Source organism: Ictalurus furcatus, chromosome 5, assembly GCF_023375685.1.
Source record: "Ictalurus furcatus strain D&B chromosome 5, Billie_1.0, whole genome shotgun sequence".
NCBI classification, from domain to species: Eukaryota; Metazoa; Chordata; class Actinopteri; order Siluriformes; family Ictaluridae; genus Ictalurus; species Ictalurus furcatus.
The window spans coordinates 26044720-26067912 of record NC_071259.1 but is presented as its reverse complement, the minus strand read 5'-3'; the positions used below and the strand labels follow the sequence as shown (position 1 = coordinate 26067912).

Here is a 23193-nt window from a genome sequence, read left to right as displayed (position 1 = left end):
TCATCATGATGCAACAGCAACCTGAATTTGTCTAGAAAAGTTTTGTCCGCTTGCTTTTTTTGTTCCCAGCACACAATGTGGTCTTAGGCTGTTGTCAATTTAATAAGTGGTGCATTCTGAGATTCTGCTTGTGGCGTTGGATATGATTTGTTAGGTTGCTTGCATTATTCATGCCGTTCTCCTTTGATGCACAAGCTGTTTTTGCCCACATGATCGATGTTAAGAAAATGAACTAGCAACTCGGCAACTGAGAACTGAGTATAAAATAAAACAACTTTTAGAACTTTCTGAATCTTACCTCCCTGTCTGACACACTCAGTTAAAGGATTTCCGTAATCACCAACATGACGAGTGTTTCTCCTATAGAGAGACAGATAGATAGATAAATAGATAGATAGATAGATAGATAGGCAGACAGATACATAAACAGGAGCTGTGGATTATAATAAGAAAACCAAATGTATGTACATGCATATGTATGTGTTCTGGTGCTTACCTGCGTGCAACTGGCATATAGGGGCTGCATGCATGGCCATCCCAGTTGCAGTATGGGTCTCTGGCCAGACAGCACTCTGCACACACCTGACCGTATAGGTCACACTGATACAGAGCCAACTGAGACACGCCCTCTGCAGATCCCACGAACAGCCACTGCTCAAGAGGAAACACACACATGAAAATATGCACATACATGGACATAATTTGCACATATATATGCTCTGTCACTCAAGCTTTCTGCCTTCATGCTGTGCCCACATATTTGGTTTGCAGTGCACAACCTTAGAGAAATATTTCAGAGAATATAAGACTAGGAATTATATGCCGAATATCTAAGACACACAAACTCAGGCATTCACTCCATGCTTTAGCCTTAACCAGTGAAAATGCCCTGCTGCTTTGTGTTGTCTCAAGTGCATTCGCCTGCATGTTGCCTTACTTAAATGTGTGAAAACTCACACTCCTGGAATTGATTCTCATCTGCCTAGTCTCAGGTTGCCATAGAAACACTGTATAAAAGATAGTGGGAATAGGATATTGCTTTTGCTTATGTGTATGTGTGTTTGTCCACGTTCCACAGTAACCGTACCTTCTTCTTGGACAGTGTCAAGGCAGTGACTGGTGACTTGTGCTGCACGGACAGAGACAGATCAAAGGTCAAGAGTTTTATGTTACAGAGGGTATACAATCGCATTAGGAATGCAAACACACTCTGTACCTTAAAGACCTGCAGCTGTTCCAGGGTGACCTCTTCACTCCGTCCTTGCTCTTTGGGGAGGTGAATGGATTTCAGCACCAGGCCAGAATCTAGATAAGACACACACACACACAACAAGTGAATTTTTACAGTTTCTTACATAATAATATATGGAGCCTTCACACACACACACACACACACACACACACACACACACACACACCTGTCCCGATGAAGAGAACATCATATTGTCCATCCACAGCCTCCACTCTGTCCACAACGATGCGGGTCAATTTGTAGTCAACACCGACTCTAATTAGCAAAGGTCGGCTATCCACAGGATGCACCACTTCCTGCAGCAGTGGGTGGGTGCGGCTAAAGAAGATGACATCATCGGGATACTCCCGTGTGGAACGGAAACTTCCATAAGTGCTGCTTGGACACTAGGTGGCGACATGGAGAACACACGATGGTTAGCTACGTGTAAAGCTATCTGACACCTTCATAACATCTTCAGTCAGAATAGATAGGACAGAATAGACAATTTATAGAGTTCAAATGCAGTATCTGTCGTTATAACCTAAAAAGCAACCTTCTTACATTGACTTATCATCCAGTAAGTACAAAGCAAAACAATTACGCTAATATAACACCGTAAAAGTGAGGTAAGAAAATATGTCAAACCATTCACAGTTACTCAGAGTGAAGAACGGCGAGTGTTAAGAAAAGTACCAGACTCTGAGTCTCTCTTAATGAGGTGCAATCACATGCCACACATGACAAATCAAGAGTAAACCTCAAGGCCAATAAAGGCACATCATGGTCAAATTACGTCTCGCTATTCTAATCTTCAAAGAAAGAATAAGAACTTACTGTTCCAGGTCTGGGATAGGGCACTCTGCCGGTAAACTCCGCCCACTTATACTGTGGCCCCTCCCTGTGGTAGAAGTTTCCTTTGAAGGCACGAATGATGTCTTGCATGCGGTAGACACACACTGCCGATCCATTTAACACATCACTGCGTGTGAGACAGAGGACATATGCTTTAACAGATGTTTTGAATGTTAATATTTACAGTATGCTAATACCTTGGATTTCAACCCCAAAAACTGATGGAACTACAGGCTATTAGTTTCAGTGTAGATTCTGTATAGTTCATAGCATTTACTAAAATGATGTGCTTTAAGACGAATAACTGAATAATAAGCTTGGATTCCCTATATATCTAATACATCTTCATTATGATAGGTTTTTAATGGGCTAGCAATACACTATGTGGCCAAATGTATGTAGACACGCATCCTAATTATTAGTTCAAGAGTTTCAGCTATGCCCATTGCTAACAGGTGCATAAAATCAAGCACATAGTCATGCAATCTCAATAGACAAGCCTTGGCGGTAGAATGGATCATACTTTAGAGCTCAGTTACTTTAAACCTGGCACTGTCGTAAGATGCCAACTTTGCCACAAGTCAGTTCTGTTCTGCTAGATCTGCCCAGTCAACTGTTAGTGCTATTATTGCAAAATGAAAGCATCTATGAAACAGCTCAACCTCGAATCAGTAGATCATGCAAACTCACAGAGCAGGACCACTGAATACTGAAGCCTATCCTCTGTCGTATCTCTCACTACAAAGTTCCAATCTGCCTCTCAAAGCAACATCAGCACAAGTAGTGTGCGACAGGAGCTTTGTGAAATAAGTTTCCACAGCCAATAAAAATCCACACAAGCATAAGATCACTATGTGCAATGCTAATCACCAGTTTGAGTTGTGTTTAAGCATGCCACCACTGGACTTTGGAGCAGTAGAAATGTGTTCTCTGGAGTTCTGAATCATGCTTCACTATCTGACAGTCTCACTGATGAGTCGATTAGTTGGATACCAAGAGAATGCTACCTACTGAAATGTATAATGCTAACAGGAAATTTTGGCAGAGGAAAGATAATGGTCTGGGGCTGTTTTTCAGGGTTTGGGCTTCACTTAGATCCAGTGAAGGGTAATGTTAATTCTACAACATACAAGGACATTTTAGACAAATTGATTGAACATTGATTGCGAGCCAGGCCTTCTCATCAAACATCATCATCCTCATCCTGACATCACTAATGCTTTTTTGACTGAATGGGCACAAATTCCCACAGATACACTGCAAAATCTTTTAGAAAGCTTTCCCAGAAAAGTGGAGGCTGTTATACCTGCAAAAGGAAAGCTGTAAACGTGATGGTCAGGTGTCCACATACTTTTGGCCATATACTGTAGTGTATGATTTTATGAATCAGTACAAGTGCATCCGATAACAGAACTGTAGTTAGTTTAACTTTAATTCCTGCTGAAACTATGATCTGCATTGCATATCATTTGTCCTACTAAGACTGTATACATTTTAGAAATTGATTATTTTTGAATTCTAAAGTATTTCATCAATCTTATATTACAGCAATTTGACAAGTTTTTTTTTTTTTTTAATTAAACATGTATTTCTTTTTTTATCCATTTATATTGTTACAAGTTAGTTCCTATTATTGCTTACATTGCAGCAGCTATAAACAGCCACTCTCTCACCAGCTTTTCTTTTCTCTCTCTCTTGTTAATGAGTTAATAAAACAACAAAAAAGTCACCTGGAAAGTCACGTCTCTTGAAAATTATCCCATGGCAGAAAATTTACTGACTGTGTCAAAGTTTGGACACTGGAGACTCCTTACATAAATGTTAAGTTTTTATAGACAACATCACCTCATCAATGATTCTATGTTTTTTTTTTCTTTTCTTAAATAACAACACATTTATTATTAGCCTTAGATTTTGTGGAGCATCTGCCATACAAGCCCCTGTGAATAAGCTGTTACTATAGAAACAATAACGTATTAGAACAAGCATATTAGTATAAACTTATGATTTGTCTTGCAACTGTAGTAAGTTGTTTCATCAGCTACTCCAGTCCAGTGTGTTTTAGTGTGTGAGCCTTGTAAAGACTTTACCATCAGTCTGACTACTACACTCACTGTTTCCATTTGCCTAAGTCTGAAGTTTGTATTTTAGAACCTTACTCCACCCTTCTGCTTGATTCCGTTGCCTGATTTGGTTGTTCCAGCCAAACCGAAACACACACACACACACACACACACACACACACACACACACACACATAAAATTAATTCAAACAGATGTTGCCAGGCTCACATCTGTACAGACACACACACACACACACACACACACACACAAACACACGAATACACGCATACACGCACACACACATATACACACACACACACACACATACACGCACACACACACACAAACACACCCACACACACACACTCCATCACAGTAAGTCAAAGTAGAATAAGTTGCCACACCCATACTCAAGTTTGATCACCAGTGTGATGCCCACAGGCAGGGTGTGTTATATGTTTTATATATTGGAAATATATGGAAATGACTTGTAACGGCTGGTTGGAAAATATGAATATGTGATTGATCTTTGCTACACACATGCACATATAAACTACACAAGCAGATGTATTGTATCTCTGTCTGTCTCACACACAACTGCAGAAACCACAGTAACTCTAATAGTGCTGGAAAGAACAGATAATGTGTTCTAAACAGATACAAATATAGATAAAATCATTTCACATGGCATCTGTTTGAGACTAGAGGAGTTTAACTAGTAGAGATGCTCGGATCAGGATTTTTGCAGCCGATAACGATTACCGATTTCTTGTCATCATGATCGGCTGATACCGATATCGATCGTTCGAGCTTTATATAAGTGACATGTAAGCTTTTTTTGACCGTCACTGTTAACCTTTTTTATTCTTCAGACAAAGTAATACCACAGATGTTGCCTTGGTTATATTATTTACGATAATGTTATTTACAGATTGTTGTTTTAATTGAGAATTAAATAAATAAGCACAACATATATTCATTTTACAGTGAACATTTCAATAGGCCTTTTAAAATACACAGCAACTGGCGAATTTTTCTTTGTTTCCTGAGACCTCGTAATAATTCCACACAGGTGATCACATGACTGCAGTGCTAAAGTTGAACGGCATCACGTGTTTTGCGTCCTCACGTGTTTTACATCATCGAATTGCGATCAGTTCGCGAGATCGGCCAAATTTAGAGACTATCCATAATTACTAGTTAGAAGTATTTACTTTCATGCATATGTGGACAAGTGGTCAGATATGAAGCTTGCAGGTCAATGACAATGTTATTAACGTGAATGTGCTCTGCTGTATGATGCATTTACAGAATCCTTAATAACTGCCATGGTCAGGGTTCCGGAGGTTTAAATGAGGCTAGTACGTTATTTATCATTTGGGCAAATTTATTTAAAGTTATTTATCGTTATTTATCAACTTAATTCATTATCAAAGGTGGGCACAAACTAAAATAACTGCATGAGTGGGATGTAAAAAACCCCCCCAAAAAACCCAGTGTCATGCTCATCTCTAGTTGAGACCAACTAGAGTGACTTGAGTCATGTAGCTATGACTGAGAAACTGTCAGAACCAGAATGTCCCGACCATGCTGAAAGTGTTGGCATTTTCCCAGTGTTTTCAAGTGTTTCTGGAGGCATAGACGCAGGGTACATGTCAACAAAAAAAACTGGTATAGGCTGAAATACAGCTACAGATACACATATTTGAAGCACTGAACAGATACAGTTACAAATAATGCTATTGCTTTACACCCCCGCAGTAAACCTCTGACAGATTGAAGTAAAAAGCAGTTTTCAGGCTTCGCTTATGGTGTAAATAAGGGGTGAGTCAGAGGCTCCTCTTTTTGTATGTGGGCCACAAAAACACTGCCACCTGCTTCTCTGAATTAAGGGATTAGCAACCGTGTTCGAGCCGAGGAAAGAAAAAAGCAAACATGGGCTCATGCTTACAAATGTCTCTGAATTTCAAACCCAGTTTGCATGAAAATTTAATACTGGTATTAGGCGCAAGGTTAGCAGTCACACTTTCTAATGTCATTCCTAATGGATCTAACCATATTGTCATTGCTTAGCAAACTTTTCTGTATTTTGCATGAGCTCAGGTTTCTCGGGCGAGTGTGTGAGTTTACCTGGTGGTAGTAAAGAGGCCGTATATCAGCGGGTTCCTCTCGTCTTTGCCGTGCTGAATGAAGATGTCCTCTGTAGAGAGAAGTCAGTGCATTGTTAGAATAGTAAAAAGATCTTGCACTTTATAGCTTGATTTACACCTTAATATGTATATTACTTTCAGGAAACATGTCTTTTATGTGCCATTGGATGACAAAAGATATATCCTGTGTTTAACAGAGGTATGGAGAGTGGAGAGGAAATGTGAGACAGTGCGATGGAGGGAGTCAGTGAGAAAAAGACAGTAGGGGACAGGAGGAGGTGGCTGAATGTAAAAACATTTCTCCTGCATATACATGCAAAAGGAAAACAAAGCTTTCTCACCTCTGTCACACTCTCTTTCTTTGCAAATAAACTTGCACAATGTGACATACTTGTGGTTTCATGCATGCTTTCTTGCTCCCTCCCCCAACACACACACGCGCGCGCACGCACACACACACACACACACACACACACATTCATATGATCAGAAGGCACGTTGGTACATATCCGCATTCTCATGGTCCTACCATTTCAGATATAATCAGACCTTCTCTCTCTTTCTCTCTCTCTCTCTCTCTCTCTCTCTCTCTCTCTCTCTCTCACACACACACACACACACACACACACACACCAGTGGAAACTGCAGAATAATCTGAAGAAGCTGTATGTACAGACTCTGCTCACAATGTTCTGTTATATATTCCACTGTATAATAATAATAATAATAATAATAATAATATGAAAAATAGATAAAACAAAATAAAAGTTCTAGTAGCTAAATATGTCAGGCTAAAAACTTTATTTATTTATGTATTTATTTATTTGACTATGGATTTAGAGAGATTGTGTTTCTAATATTCTCTGTAAAACAATTCTGGAGTTTAGGGGTGATGTAGGAATAACAGTAGGTGAGCACTAACTAACTGAAGTAGGTCTGTCTTAGATAAGTGCTCAGGTTGGACATGACTGATTCAGGAGATCAGCTAAACCATTTATAGCTGTGTTAAGACTGTGAACTAAAAAAAAGTGACCCAGGCATGGTTCTGCTCTGAAATGAGACTGAAATGAATAGTGACAGATTTTCATCTGGGTGATCAGAATGGATTATAGTGCTTTTTAGCACAGTGGTGCTCTGTACCTAACTGACAAATATAAGACAGACCAAAGATAAAGACAGTGTTGATCCTCCTGATTTCTTCAGTCTCTCTGAAGGAAAAAAAAATGAAAGAAAAAAAATCTTCACCCCCACTCTGCAATTTTCTCACCCCTTCTTTCCATCCTCACTTTTCCCCTCTTCTATTTTTGTTTACCACTTTTAATTCCTTTCTCATATCAAAATAGTGGTGGCTTGGCAGTTAAAGGTTTGACCTTGTATTTCAAATCACAAGACTTGAGCAAAACCCTTCAAGTCTTCAGCTGTATGCTTTGATTGTAAATGAATAAACTCTACATCTTTTCTTTTGCTTCTCCCTCTTTCTCTCCTTCCCCTCTTTTGCCCCTCATTTCATTGGGAAACCATAGTGGTGGCAGATTCTCTAAGCAAAAAGCCCAGTTCTTCCTGAAAGTGAGATAGTTTTGTCTGACCCGCACTCATTCACCCTCCATCCTGCCCCTATTCTCTACCATCGCTGTAAACAACCCCCTCTCATTCCGTCACTCTCTCCACCGTTCCCTCCTTCCCGTCCCTGCTAATCTATCTGCCCCACATCCAAGCAAACTGGAGACAGGATGAGGGTGATACACACACACACACACACACACACAATAAAACAGTTGCAAAACCTTCACAATCGCGCACACACAAACACCTATGACAATACAGTAATCCCAGACATGCTTCAGACAAACAACTAAAAGTCTCACCACTTCCAAACCACAAGCCACTAAAAGCCACTAAAATATCTGCTATCTCACACCACACATATTCAAATAAATACACAGTCACTATAAACTCTGAACTTGGACAATGGCAGATTTTCTTGCATCATACATACCAACACCTACACTCACACACAACAAACACAAAACCTTCAAATAAACATTTTCCTGAATGAGAATACAATATTCTAGAAAATAAATAAAACCTAAAAATAAAACAGAGAAATTAACTTTGAAATGAGCTGAGATTAAAATAAGGCAAATTCAATACTGTCATTTGTGTTGTTTGAGTTTTTTAAATTAACAAACAGCTGGTAAGCACTGGAGTGCTATGGTAATATTTTCAAATAACTTTCTTAGCTGAAAAAGTATATAAACTAGGTTTCTAATCATAACACATTGTATGGCACATTATGCAGAGTTGATATATTTTGTGCTTAAACTAATTTTGTTAATGTCCTTGAAATATTAATTTATATTATGGACTTGTATGAAAACCTCAAATCCACCACAGGTCTCAGACACCCTGACAGGATACATACTTTTTAGGCCAATAATAATACCTTAAACATGTTTTGCACATTCCAAAGATGTTACACATATGCCCTGTAAAGCCACCTCCACAACTGTCACTGTTTCTGCTAACAGTAGATTTAGCACTAAAACTAAAACTGAAAACAAAATACAGAAAAAACTACCAAAAAAAAAAATCAAATTTTATATATATATATATATATATATATATATATATATATATATATATATATATATATATATATATATAAAGCTTATAGTCACTTTTAATGTTGTGGAAGATCCACAAAATAAGTTCCTGTTATCACCGTTACAGCAACTATAAAGAGTCATTCCCTCACCAACCTCTCTTTTATCTCTCTCTTGAAATTAATACAACAAAAAGTGCACCTTCGTCATAAAACCTCTCCCGTGTCAGAAACTTTACCGCTGACTGGTACAAATCACTTATACTGGAGATTCATCTATAAATTATAAATAAGTTTCTCCTCACAGAAAACCTCAGAGTTCTGTCGTTATAAAAAACTAAGCAACACTTTCTGCAGAAACGAGCATTCAGCAGTTCTGTAGTATAACACTGAAGTGCATACTGTACGCTGAAGCACGCGCACTAAACCATGGTTCTACTTTTAATAGCATCAACAGGCAGATGGCTATTCAAACTGGAGCAGAAATGAATCCACTCAATCATGACTTAATTAAAAATGTAAGTGAGGAATAATAAATCTATGTTACTAAATAAAGTAGGCACAATCTGTTGCAGTGGAAAAGTCATTATGAGAGAGACAGCCCACAGATGCCACATCACAGTCAAAGCAGGTTTGCTCTTAGTGAGGTTTTCACTAGTTGTGGTGTAGGTTTGATCCCCATTCTGGCAAAATCTTCCTTACAAGTATATAAACGGGTGGAGCTTTTTGTGGTAAAGTTTTCAGTGATGGTTTTACAGCAAGCTAGGATCAACAATTACACTTGTAGCTCACATGCCAATTTTGGCTCTCTGATTTATAAATTCAGTTCTCACTAGACAAAACATCACCACCCCAACTCTAACTATACACATCTTCAAGGACTCTTTCAACCTTTAAACCTAATTTCTGTTTACTGCATCGATAGTGTATTTGATCTGCTTCCTTACACTGAGGAAATTGGTCTGATTAGCCTGTTTAGCCAAAACATACTTTATTTATTTTATTCAACGCTTAATCATGGATGTTTTAGGGCAGATGTTGACTTCTCCAACAATCGTTCCATTCTTTCTTAGTACAGGGGGAAAAACCTTACATTTCTTGTCTGTGGTAAGAGACTATGTTTAAAAATGCAAAAGTATTCCTTTACATTTCTAAAATGATTCAAAAGTGATTCAAAAGTGCCAGAAGGACATGCTTGTGTTTATGCGTTTATGAATGTGTGCGATTTTTAATCATGCTACGATGGATGTAAAATAAGTGAAAAAATATGTGCTAAATTAATAAAAGAATAAACCTTATATGACCTTCGAATTTTCAAGCTGAGCACATAAATGCCTACAGACATGATGCAAGTGATATACGTTGTTGTTGTTCTTTCAGCTGCTCTTGTTAGGGGTCTCCACAGTGGATCACTGGTCTCCCATATTTGATTTGGCACAGGTTTTACGCTGGATACCCGTCCTGATACAACCCTCCCATTTTATCCGGGCTTGAGACTGGCACTGAGTGCAACCCCCAGTGGCTAGGGTTCCCTGCCTGGGAATCAAAACCGGGTCACAGTGAGAGTGTGTGATCCTTAGCCGCTAGTCCACCAGGGAACTACTGCAAGTGCAAAATATAAACTATAATACTATACAGGACTTTTTTTTACTAGGTAAGCAGCACCATAACCCACCAAGTAGGCTGGTAAATTAAGTGAATTTTATATATGACAGATGGATGTTATTTATAATCCTTGGTTTTATTTATATGTGTTATAATCCAGATTAAGATTCTTCATCTAGACCCTAGCTCTAGCAGCCTTTACATACCATTGGCCACACACTGAGTGTAGTGTGGTCTACCCATGCACCGCAAGCTCTGCATCATGAGGGCCCCAGAGCCACAAGAGCCTGCTGGGAGATGTAGTTGTTCCAGGCAACAGAGCATGGTGTAAATATCACACTGATGGAATTTTCACAGACACGCTGATGGCGCCGTAAGCAGAAGATGGCTGTAATAACGTCGTCATGGCTATGTAAGATTAACCGATTGGAAGCTGGGACTTGATTTTATTGGGTTATGTAGTCATGGAAACTTTAGTAAGAGTATGAGATGTTATTTAGTCTTTATATTATCAATAGAAAGGGTGTATCAAGGCTGTTCAAACCTGCTCTGAGATCTTTAACACTGAAGAGTGTAGTTCAGGCTCAAAATAAACACACCTAATGCAAGCAACCAATGCCTTCAGGAGCATCTGAATATTAGAGACAGGTGTGTTTTAAGCAAAATCCACTAAAATTTAACATGCACCAAACAAGCTTAAAAAGCTAAAAAGATTAACACTACTTTGCACTATTGGCGGATAGTGGTAGTGAAAGTCCATACCACTTTACATAATCAACACTTATAACACTTACTGTGTTAATACACAGCTAATACCTAGCTAAATCATAGCTAATACAGCACTAATATTCACATCATCACTGCTGGCAGCCATTTCCTGTATTTAAAATGACATTTCCTTCCAGTGATTCATGAGTTTAAAAAAATACAGTCCTTCATGCAGTGACAATAACATTGTATGAACATTTAAAATGAATAACAATCATAAAGTCTTGTTAGATAGTAAGGTTTCCACATGTGCTAGTGTTTTGGATTTTGTCAAATTGCTAACATTTAGCTAGACATTTTGCATGTTGCATTTGCGACATTTCATGAAATGAGTGAATCTGTGTGTTCAACATGGGAGGTTGAACAAATTTGAACTCGCTCTTCAATTATAATATAATTATATAATAAAGTTATAAGAAAACCCAATGCTAGGCAGCTGGGAAATGAACAAGCTAGCTAGCAAGACTAAGGGTAATGATTTATAGCTAGCTCTTACCTGCTAAGTAAAGGTGAAATGACAATGAAAACAAGACAAAATACTTGGAAATATCACCATTTTCCTCAAATGTGTTTGCAAGTTACTAAGAAAAGACTTTATACTGTATGACTAAAATAACACCATATTTATCATTTTCTTTGACTTTCATGGTTTCTGCCTTATTGTGAGCATTGTGCCACAACACTTAAACTTGAAACAGAAAAAAAAAACCCTCCAAAGTTGCGAATACCGCAAGACTGGGTTGTTCATATGGAATCTGTTAGAAAGTGGTCACATGCTTTTCTTTAATGCTAACCACTAAACACTATGACTCTGCACGACTGGCATGATCCTTTTACATTTACGTAGAAAAGATAGAGGGAGAGTTTGTGTAGAAGCAGTTATGAGATGTGAAAACACCTATACAGATATCAAACCAGAGCTTAAATGTTTGGTGAAGGTATAATAAAGGGTTTTTGTTGGGAGTGTGTTTGTGTTGTGCATGTGTGAGTGTGTGTGTATGACTGTGTGTGTGCATGTTTGATATAGTTCATTTAGTCTAATCACAGAAGAATTGTTTATTCTACAGCTTTTGCTTACACAGACTGAGTGATAAGAACCTGGTTTGTGTGAATGGGTGTGTATGTGTGTGTGTGTGTGTAAACACTGATCACGGAGCTTTGATATACCTTGGCATGTTTTCTAAGCGTTATCTGAAGCATAGGTATATCTTTCAGACCGAAAATACACTTGAACATTCATTATTTTATGCTTAACATTCATTTTATTTTTGTTTTAATTAGGAATTATTTTAATTATTAGTGTGCACTACTTACGCAGTTGGTCAAAGTGTGTCTGTAAGCCATCAGGTCCGGGTACAGAACAGATCATTCGAGCTTTCTGAAACGTACTCCACTTATTCACCAAACTGCGCTGGCCACCAATGTCATTCTACATAAACACATAGACAAACACACAAACTTCACAAAACATACCAAAACTGCGGGCAGATGATCAGATGATCACATCAAAATGTAATCTGTGATTTCAGGTATTTGATTAAAGTACAGTGATGTACTACTCAAACATATGGGTCAGGCAGAAATGCAGACGGGCACGTCCACCTCCATGCATGCAGGTAGATATGCAAGCGCACAGTCCCAAAAGTGAAGGTATGCACAAACCACACACACACACCTTGCAGACGCGGGCGACTCGAGTATACAGGACTTTGCCGGCGGGCCCCTCAGCCTCCTGAGCACGCTCAGTGAAGAACAAGTAGACCTTATCATCTTCCTCATTATCGCTCTCCTTCATCACGGCCACACGCACAAACTCAGCGTCTGAGACAGACAGAGAAAAACAGAAGGGAGAAAGAGAAAAAAGAAAGTGAAAAGGTTCATTGATTTAGAAGAAATGAGACTTTTGATACGGCCATTTCTTTGTATGTCAGAGTACTTACGCGTGGATTAAACAAGACAGGCTATGCTGTTGTAGAAAAAAAATAATCAATGATGGCGTGCTGTGATGTAGAATTACTTTTACCAGTCAAACGTGGATTATTTTCCTATCACAACACTTCCCAAATTGTTGTATCCTTTTCGAACCATTCACAATTTTTGATTTGTTAAAGAACAACATTTCATAGTTACGGTTAATGTGGTATGTCTCCCAAACAAGTTAGTTCCTGTCATCACTCACACTGTAACAGCTATAAACTGTCATTCCCTCACTTTCTCTTGAAACTTAAAAGGAATAGTGTTCCGTCTACTGTTACGAAGCAAGGACACTCAGAATTGAGAATTAACACTACTATATTAAAGTGTAGTTCAGCTAATAATAAAATTTATACAACTTTCCACTTGCCACAAATGAATTTGTTCAATCAACAAATGACTGCCTCTTTATTTATACACTGGAGCTACAAGGCTAATGTAGCTAACAAGTAGGGGAAGCTTAGCCATCAGATTAGCACTGTGCAATAATTATCCTTGTTTAGCCTCGTAGCTCTGGTGCAAAAGCAAACTTCAGACATTAAACTAAACCACTACATTTGTGGTGAAAATGTGTAAAAGTTTTTTTTTTAAATGAGTCCTAACAGGTGTGTTTTGCCTTGTTGCGTCTCTGTTTTCAAGTGTTCCTTTCTCTGTGTTCCTTTCTATCCACCTGCTACTCTGTACTGATTTATATCGATCTATTTATTTTTCTGTACATGTGAAAGTGTGGGAGTGTGTGTACCCTGAAGCCAGGTTGGCTCATATTGCTCTGTGCGGATCACATGACGTTCTCCCAGACTACGAAAAAATGCAGAGTCGCGACTCATAAAGTCAGAAGTGATTCCAGCATACAGCTCTCCATCTGCAATGACACACACACAAGCACAAGCACAAACAGTAAGTTTAAAGGACATCAAACTTAAAAATGAAGATTAAAGGTTGCACACACACACACACACACACGGACACAAACTGCAGTACCAATGATGGCAGTAGCAGTCTTTTGGTGGGGGTCATAAGGACACTTTCCTTTTCCAGACTCTGTCTGTTCATACTGAAGCGTCTGATCCTCAGCCTGCAACACACACACAAACACACAAACACACACACACACACACACATTACACTCATCACATCTGTGCATTCACTACCATGAATTGCAAACATGGTTATACCACAGTTACTACGGTAATTACTACTTGTTATAACACTGTTATTATGGTAATTACTACCTGTCATAACACTGTTACTATGGTAATTACTACTTGTTATAACACTGGTATTATGGTAGTTACCACTGGTTATAACACTGTTACTATAGTAGTTATAGTTTACTAGTAATTACAATAGAGTGAATTCTTGAAATTCCTGGTTCACTGCTTTCATAGCCACAACACTGATTTTAAAAACTGTAATGGTTTAGCCTTGAAGGAAGTTCATGCATCACCAACTTTCTATGGGATTATGGCAACGCTCCCGAAATAGTACACTATGTATAAAATACGGTGCATTTTCAGACACACTTAAAGTGAACACATTACTAATGAGTGTGTGTTTCTTTTTACCATCTACATATTGTCTATTGCATGGCGAGGAGGGGAATGTCAGAAATATCATATCAGGATATATGGTATGCTAGCAAAATAGCAGTGCAGCATTTAAAAAAAAAAAAAAACTTCTAAGAAACAGAGTTTAATATCCAATCAGCTGGATGTGCAGCAAATGGAGTTGGTCAGTGTTATACTAGAACTGACAATACATGAAACAAATAGTTTTGTGACATCATTTATGTTGAATGCTTGATTCTGATTGGTCAAAAGGTATTGGAAGGTACTGCATTTTTGCCTTATAAACTTATAAATGTGATAGAGAGAAAAAAAATATGTCGGTAAGGGAAGGACACATAGGCACATAAGTAATAACAGTAACTAATTTGTGTCACAAACGTTCCACAACATAAAATATAACTATGAATACTTTAATAAAAATAGTTTGATGCACTGTTTTTTAATGAATAAAAACAGTAGTTGTCTGCAAAATTACTCTGCTATAAGAGATAGCTTCGCCGATTACTTCGTTGATTACAACAGGGCATCCTGAAGTGTTTAATTCCTTATATATCACCCATCTTACAGCCATAATATAGCATTCTGTACCATGAGGAAGAGGCGGGTGGGGATGTAGGCACAGCGAGGGTTGAAGGCTCCCGTTCCACAGGCGTACAGGTGCGTTTGGTTATAGGGCTCCAATACACGCAAGAAATTGGCACAGTCCAGCTAGACCGGGCACAACAAAACAGGAAATGAATATATGAATATATTACATGAATATGAGTCTATTTAAACATTAAAGAGTGTGTATTTTACCTTTAAATCTTTTCCAGCCATCAGACAGTCCTGGATTCGATCTGGACTCGCAGGCCAGTAAATCTGAAACACAAACATAGAAGCAACAGAAGTCATAAAAACGAAACGCACACAGTCAAATGTAGTAATAATAATAATAATAATAATAATAATAATAATAATAATTTTGTTAGTGTAAATGATTGTGTAAATGATTGTTGGCTAATGTATTAAAGATGGATGAGTCAGTGCATGAATAACAGCTCCCACTCCTGAGACCTTATTGAACTGGCATTCCTGTATCTTTCAGATTTAATCTGCATAAATGTACAGTTAGTCATGTAGGGTAGGGACACACACACACACACACACACACACACACACACACAGAGTTAGTCACTTAAATGGAAAGGGCTGGACTGAAATGGCAGTTTTGATAAGATAAGGCAGTTTCTGCTTCTGGATTCCTGCACATATTTTATAGATGTCTGGGTGTGTGTGTGTGTGTGTGTGTGTGTGTGTGCGCATGAACATGTTACAACACAATGCAGCAGTATGACCTGCTGTTTAGGTCTTTATTCATACGTTATCTCACTTAAAATACTCAAATACGCCATTTTAACCTTTCAGATAAATATTATCTAACATAACATTTTACATTTATTCATTTAGCAGATGCTTTTATCCAAAGCGAGATACAAATGAGATATAAGTGAAGCGATATATCAAGCAGAGAACAATACAAGTAGTGCTACCATTCAAGATTTTTAATCTAGAGTTCTAGAGAATCAAAATGCAGAATGTTTAAAAAAAAAAATGTTTTCTTTTACGTCTTCAGACAAAGTGATGAGCATTAAATTCACAGCCTTGTGGTGACAGAACTTTAATGACCGAGCTCTTGCCCAAGTAAGCAGTACTATTTGCATAAATGGCTCCTCATACTACATGGGTTCTTGCCTTTACTCGCCGCGCATGCACGCACACATACACACACACACACACACACTCACAGAGCATAAGGTGGTGTCACTGATGTAATGCGACAGTGGCAATGCGGCAGGACTGAAGTCCTGCTCCTTTCATTATTGCTGTGAGCTGTGTGTGAGACAAAGTGAGGACTGAGAATGTGTGATCACCTTGCGATGGGGTTGTGTAACATCATCCAGGCTGGCTGACAGTAAATAGTCCTTCATGCTGATGTACAGGCTACGGCCATCTTCATCAGGGAGCAGAGAGTTCAGATCCCCCGCAGAGAGCGGCAGAGACATCAACCTGCCACTACGGACCAGCTCTGAGAGACACAGACAGATAGGGACAGACGTTATGAAACGTTTTCCAATAACGCTGTTTCACATCTGGGATAAAACCCCAGGACTACAATTGCTATGTTAGCTTTAGAACTGCAAACAGTTTCGCACTCAAGTCTCCATGAGTAAACAGTTGACAATGTCAACAAATTGTGAAAACTATAACGAATTTCCTGGTTACACATTTACACATTTTGACCATGTAGTACACAGTTATTGGGAATAACTGGGAATTATATATAATCGCACTATCCGGTGTCATCCAGATGAGGATGGGTTGAGTCTGCTTCCTCTCAAGGTTTCTTCCTCATATCACCTCAGGGAGTTATTCATCGCATTTGTAGCACACAATTACCACATACAGGAAATTCAACACATTTCCCTGAACTTAGAAAAGAGTGAAAAGCACGCTTATAATGGAAGACAAAAATAATAATAATAAACGTTAAGCGAATTAATTAAGGAATTAAGTATGGACCCACAGCCAGATGTTGGGAATGTAAAAATTTACATTTTAAACGTGTAGAATATGCTCTTTCATTGAATTTTACAGAGGAAAGAATGGTTATGTGCTTAGATAGCAGATACAGTACCAGATAGCAGTAAACCTTTATGTGAATGAATACCAGAAAACCTTCAGGGAAGTGTGTGTTAACAAAATTATTTTGTACTACATTGCTCTAGTTGAATAAATGTACATGTTTGTTAAGACTTTATCTCATGTAAGCCTCATCATAATGCTTTTATTGTTGTAGTGAAACAGTTTTGGGTTCAGATTTTTATAGTCATGTGTTTTATTTTATTAAAGGAATTCAACTGCCTTTAAACTTACAAACATTATAAACAGGGTTTGTCTATTTTTTGCAATACACGGAAATGTGTCAAAATTCTTGTCCATGGTAATTGCCCATACACTCCAGATGCATGTGTCATAAGCCAAGAAGCAGGAGAGGGAGAGGGAGTAATTTAACACATGTTTAATATAGCCAGCCCAATATTACATAATACAAATGGCATAAGCAAAGGAAATATTCCTGAAATATGAAAAGGATTTGAGTCAGAAAACCGTCCAAAATTAGAAGAGAAAGACAGACTAGTTATAAAACACAGACTCTATGTCTTGGATCAATACACTCTAGAGTAGATCAGAACTGGAGAGAAGAATGCTGGGCTAAAATGACAGAAGAATCTGGATTTGTTTAGTCTGTATTACAGAGCAGATCTGAGAGAAGCGCGTCCAAAACGTGCATGTTTCAAGCGCCACGTCTCTCTCTGTAATATCACATACATTTTTGAGGTTACTGGAAGACAACACTACCACACACACACAGACATACAAACAAACACACAAAAGATCAGACACATTCTAGGATGTCTAAGGACAAGAAGCTAGACAGCCGGACCAGAAAAACCAGCTCTGAAATCCAATAATCTACAGACTCATTCTGTCTGCTGATGACCGAAGGATGAACTAATGGGTCAAAAAGATAAAGATATGAAGCAATGAGGATATCACACACACACACACACACACACACACACACACACATACTAGAAGCCCTGTGGTGAGTTTAGCAATTGAACACATCACTGTTAAAACCTGACAGCAGTAACACAATCTACATGCATGCACACACACGTACAAAACACACACACAGAGTTTGTAGCTGCCTTGGATTTGTGGTAAGCTGACAAATATGACTTTTGCAGATTGTTTCATACACACACACACACACACACACACACACATACTAGAAGCCCTGTGGTGAGTTTAGCAATTGAACACATCACTGTTAAAACCTGACAGCAGTAACGCAATCTACATGCATGCACACACACGTACAAAACTCACACACAGAGTTTGTAGCTGCCTTGGATTTGTGGTAAGCTGACAAATATGACTTTTGCAGATTGTTTCATGCACACACACACACACACACACACACACCTATCTAAAACGCAAAACATAGTTCCTTAATTAGAATAATTCACAGACTCTTCTTGTTTGCCCACAAAATAGTATTACCCTCACAACCTCTCTCCACACACACACACACACACACACACACACACACACACACACACACAGATTCCTGACTCAGTGAGAGTAGCACCAGCTGCTCTGGCAAGGGTGGGGTGGGCGGGCGGGTATGTGCAGTGTGTGTAAACTAAAAACCCCTCCAAAGGATTATGGCTGGTATTCCACCTGTCTCTCAGTGTGTGTGTGTGTGTGTGTGTGTGTGCGTGTGTGTGTGTGTGGCCTGGGTTCTGGGCTCAGTTTCATATGACCCCTTAATGACTAGTTACTAAAGCCAAGTAACCTTTGACCTCAAATGGTTTAATTAAAAAAAAAAAAAAACCCCTAAACTTTTTAACCTTTATCACATAATCAAACAAATACTCAGATACATTCATCCTTTCATCCATCTGACTGTCCATCCCTCCATCCACATGTCCATCATTCCATCCATTTGTCTGTTCATCCATCTATTTCCATACACAATCTCTCTCTTCAATCATCCATCCATTCATCATCCATCCCTACACCACTTCTCCACCCATCCACCAACACGTCTTTCCATCCATCCATCCACGCACCCTTCCATTCATCCATCCACCAACCCATCCATCCATCTTTCATCCGTCAATCCATCCATCCACTAACCCATCCATCCACCAACCTATCCTTCCATCCCTCCATCCATCCATCCACTAACCCATCTATCCACCAACCCATCAATCCATCCTTCCAGCCATCCATCCATCCACCACCCATCTAATCATCCATCTATACACCAATCATCCATCCATCCATTCATACACCACCTATCCATCCATCCATCCATCCATCCATCCACCCATGACCTATTCATCCCTACACTACCCACACATCCATCCATCCATCCATCTATCCACCACCCATTCATCCCTACACCACCCATCCATTCATTTATCTGTTTATCCATTCTCTTCCACACACTGTCCATCCATCCATCCCACATCCATCTGATTCCATCATTCCATCCTGTCTGATTCCATCACACAGCAGCCACCAATCTATCTATCCATTAATCCATCTGTCCCTATGCCACTCATCTATCCCTATCAATTCATCTATTCAGTTCTTTCTTTGTTCAAACTTTTCACGCACTTGGTAAGAGGAAGCATTTCATATTCAAATCTGGGTGGGAACATCAGCAGAAGATATCCAGTATTTAACCTCTCTCCCTCGCTCTCTCTTTCTCCCTCCCTCCCTCTCTCTCTCTCTCTCTCTCTCTCTGTATGTGTGTATCAGATTACCTTAGTCATGGGGATGCTCATTGTAGAATATTTGATTATTGCAAATGTGTTCTGTGTGATACTGATAAAGATATTTTTATATCAGAGACAACACACACACACACACACACACACACACAAACACACACACACACAACACACACTTGTTATTTGACCGAAAGGCCTTAGCGGACTGATATCTTTCTTATCTTCAGAAAAACTTGAGATGTAACGGTCACTGTAACTAAAATAACACCTACAAGCACATAAATTAAAATAAAATAAATAAAAATAAAAAATAAATCCTGTTGATGAGATGCAATGTTTGTTTCGAGTTTATCTAGTGGGAAAATATGCATGTGTACGTGCATACAAGACATCTGAAAAAACAAAACTGTAAAAAAAAAAAAAAAAAAAATGTAAAAAAAAAAAAAAAGTTTAACCTAATGAACTCCTCATATATCCATCTGTCACTTAATTCAACCACTATTGTGCAGTCATGTCATCTGCTGGGCTAAATGACAGAGTAGCATGAAAAAAAAACTGATGCAAGAGTCAGTTTGTGGCATAGTCACTCTCAACCATGTCATTATGTGGAAATGGACTAGTGTGTCCGTTATGCGTGTGTAGGTGTGTGTGAGAGAGAGAGAAAAAAAGAAAGAGAGAGAGAGAAAAGAGAGTAAAGAGAGAGAGAGAGAGAGAGAGAGAGAGAGAGTATATGAATGTATAGCCTGTCTGGGCAGTGTTCCCCTGGCGAAGAGTTTTCCTCCTGCGCTGTAGGGGACCGCTGGAAACGGGACACACTTCCTGTGGAAATGGGGTTATCATTTCCACAATTATGGCCTAATTAGAGAAAAGAGGTCTGGAGAGCAGGGCTGGGAAAGGCACACATTCATACACTCTCACCCACACACACACACACACACACACACACACACACTTATAACTACATCCATGCATAAGCCACAGACACATACAAACACATATGTAAACATCATAACACACATTCCTCATGTCTGGAATTTGTCAAATGTCACTCAGAAACACCTTTTCAACATAACCTACAACCTTTCTTAAATATGAGCATACATCATAATTATAGTCCTCACACGCACACACACACACACACACACACACACACACACATACACACACGTCTTATAATGAGGTCTCTGTTATTTTTCGCTGCCTGTCACACCCAAGTATTGCACTTACTTCTGAAACTGTAGATGGTTACACATTCTTATTACACAGTATTAGTTTAATCAACTTGCATTATTTTTCAGATCGTTTCTGGAAGCTTGAGTGCAGTCGGATTTATAGGATATTTAGCATTTTTTCATTATTATGAGAAAAATATGAGATTATGAAAAATTAATTATAAGATTATGTACACTTTTTAAAAAAAATTTCATTTCAAGCTTAAAATGGTCGTTTTTGTATATGTTTTGAATTATTTCTGGGAAGTTATCTGCCAATAGAACAATATTAAATTAAGAACAGATCATAAGAAATGTACTACAATACTATATTAATTAAGAAGAGACAATATTACATTTAGAACAATACATTTAGAGATTAAGTATACATAATTTACATTCAATTTATATTAAATAAGAACAAGTAATAAATCCCAAAGCTGAAATGATTAGAAATGTCTAGAAATAGGCATAAAAATCATATGTGTTTTTTATCATACTTCATAATGAGAAATATCAGATAAATTCCACTATATTCAACATATATTCACAAGAATATAATATCAGGGATATAACAAAATATCAGGGATAATATAATATAAGTATCAATTATCATATTCTAAAATAATATGATAATAGAAAATAATTATAAAATACCAAACTATATTTTTAAACTGAATAAATGGCAATGAGAAGGAGCATAAACAAGTCAATATATGTACAGATTAATTTTCTTGAATGTCATTATTTTGTTCTTTGCTCTCTTGCTATCACACGCTCATTTCATTCTCTCAGTGCTGCACTTTGTAAAAGTGCTGTTGTTGAACCCTGCAGTTGGAAAAGCAGAACTCAGCTTCTCACCAGCTGTCCAATAAACACTGGCAACCTGGCACTTTCGCCAATGACTTTGTCACATAGCAGTAAATCATCCATCTGCTGATTTACTGAGCTTTATCAGCTCACTGAGTGTGCTCAAACACTGCACAATGCTTGTAAATGGTGAAAACTCAAACACAAACTAATCAATAAGTTCATTACTGAAAGCAACCTGACGAGTCAAATCTATTATCCTCAGATACTTAAGCAATCAGATACAGTGATTTAATGATGATGGTCAACTAGACCAAGCAAAGCATTACTGAAATGTCTAGGGGGGCATTTAGTTGTGGGAATATGTCATGTCCAGTTTAGAATACGAAAGATTTTTGATGGATAATCAGCGCTGATTGCATGGATGAGTCAGAACAGAGGGTTACACTGTGCCTGGGAAAGCAGCTCAGAGCACTGAGCAGGATTGGGCAAAAATATATAGACATGTATTTTGATACAAATGACAAAATAGGTCAAATCAATAAAAATAATAAATACAGATATACATTTTATTTGGAGGACATGACAGGAATTACTGCTAATGATAAATATCCATCAAAAAACACTGATCCAAGTATTTTGGATCAGAGATGTTCACCTGTGGTTTTGGTGAAAGCATAATATAGTTACAAGATCTTAGCAGCTTCGCCTGCTAGTAAACATCTAGTAGACTACTATCTAGAAAAACGCATGGTGAATAATAAAGGAGATTACTGATAAGGTGGGGGGAATGGCGGCTTAGTGGTTAGCAAGTTTACTGTGTGCATGGAGTTTGCATGTTCTCCCCGTGCTTCAGGGGTTTCCTCTGGGTTCTCCAGTTTCCTCCCCAAGTCCAAAGACACGCGTTGTAGGCTGATTGGCATTTCCAAATAGTCTGTAGTGTGTGAATGGGTGTGTGATCCAGGGTGTCCCCCACCTTATGCCCAGAGTTTCCTGGGATAGAC

General features: G+C 38.4%; 1 protein-coding gene across 1 annotated transcript in view; it reads right to left on the bottom strand.

The window, feature by feature from the left end:
• sema3h (sema domain, immunoglobulin domain (Ig), short basic domain, secreted, (semaphorin) 3H) overlaps positions 1-23193 on the bottom strand; it is a 29433-nt gene that overhangs the window by 4023 nt on the left and 2217 nt on the right. Inside the window, exons 2-15 of the mRNA XM_053625423.1 lie at positions 16731-16885; positions 15616-15678; positions 15406-15525; positions 14231-14324; positions 13992-14111; positions 12951-13096; positions 12590-12704; positions 6281-6350; positions 2069-2213; positions 1419-1638; positions 1217-1305; positions 1088-1129; positions 497-651; positions 299-360 (exon numbers count right to left, since the gene is read on the bottom strand). Of these exons, the coding sequence (XP_053481398.1) occupies positions 299-360; positions 497-651; positions 1088-1129; positions 1217-1305; positions 1419-1638; positions 2069-2213; positions 6281-6350; positions 12590-12704; positions 12951-13096; positions 13992-14111; positions 14231-14324; positions 15406-15525; positions 15616-15678; positions 16731-16885 (1596 nt within the window). The remainder of the gene's footprint in view (positions 1-298; positions 361-496; positions 652-1087; positions 1130-1216; positions 1306-1418; positions 1639-2068; positions 2214-6280; positions 6351-12589; positions 12705-12950; positions 13097-13991; positions 14112-14230; positions 14325-15405; positions 15526-15615; positions 15679-16730; positions 16886-23193) is intronic.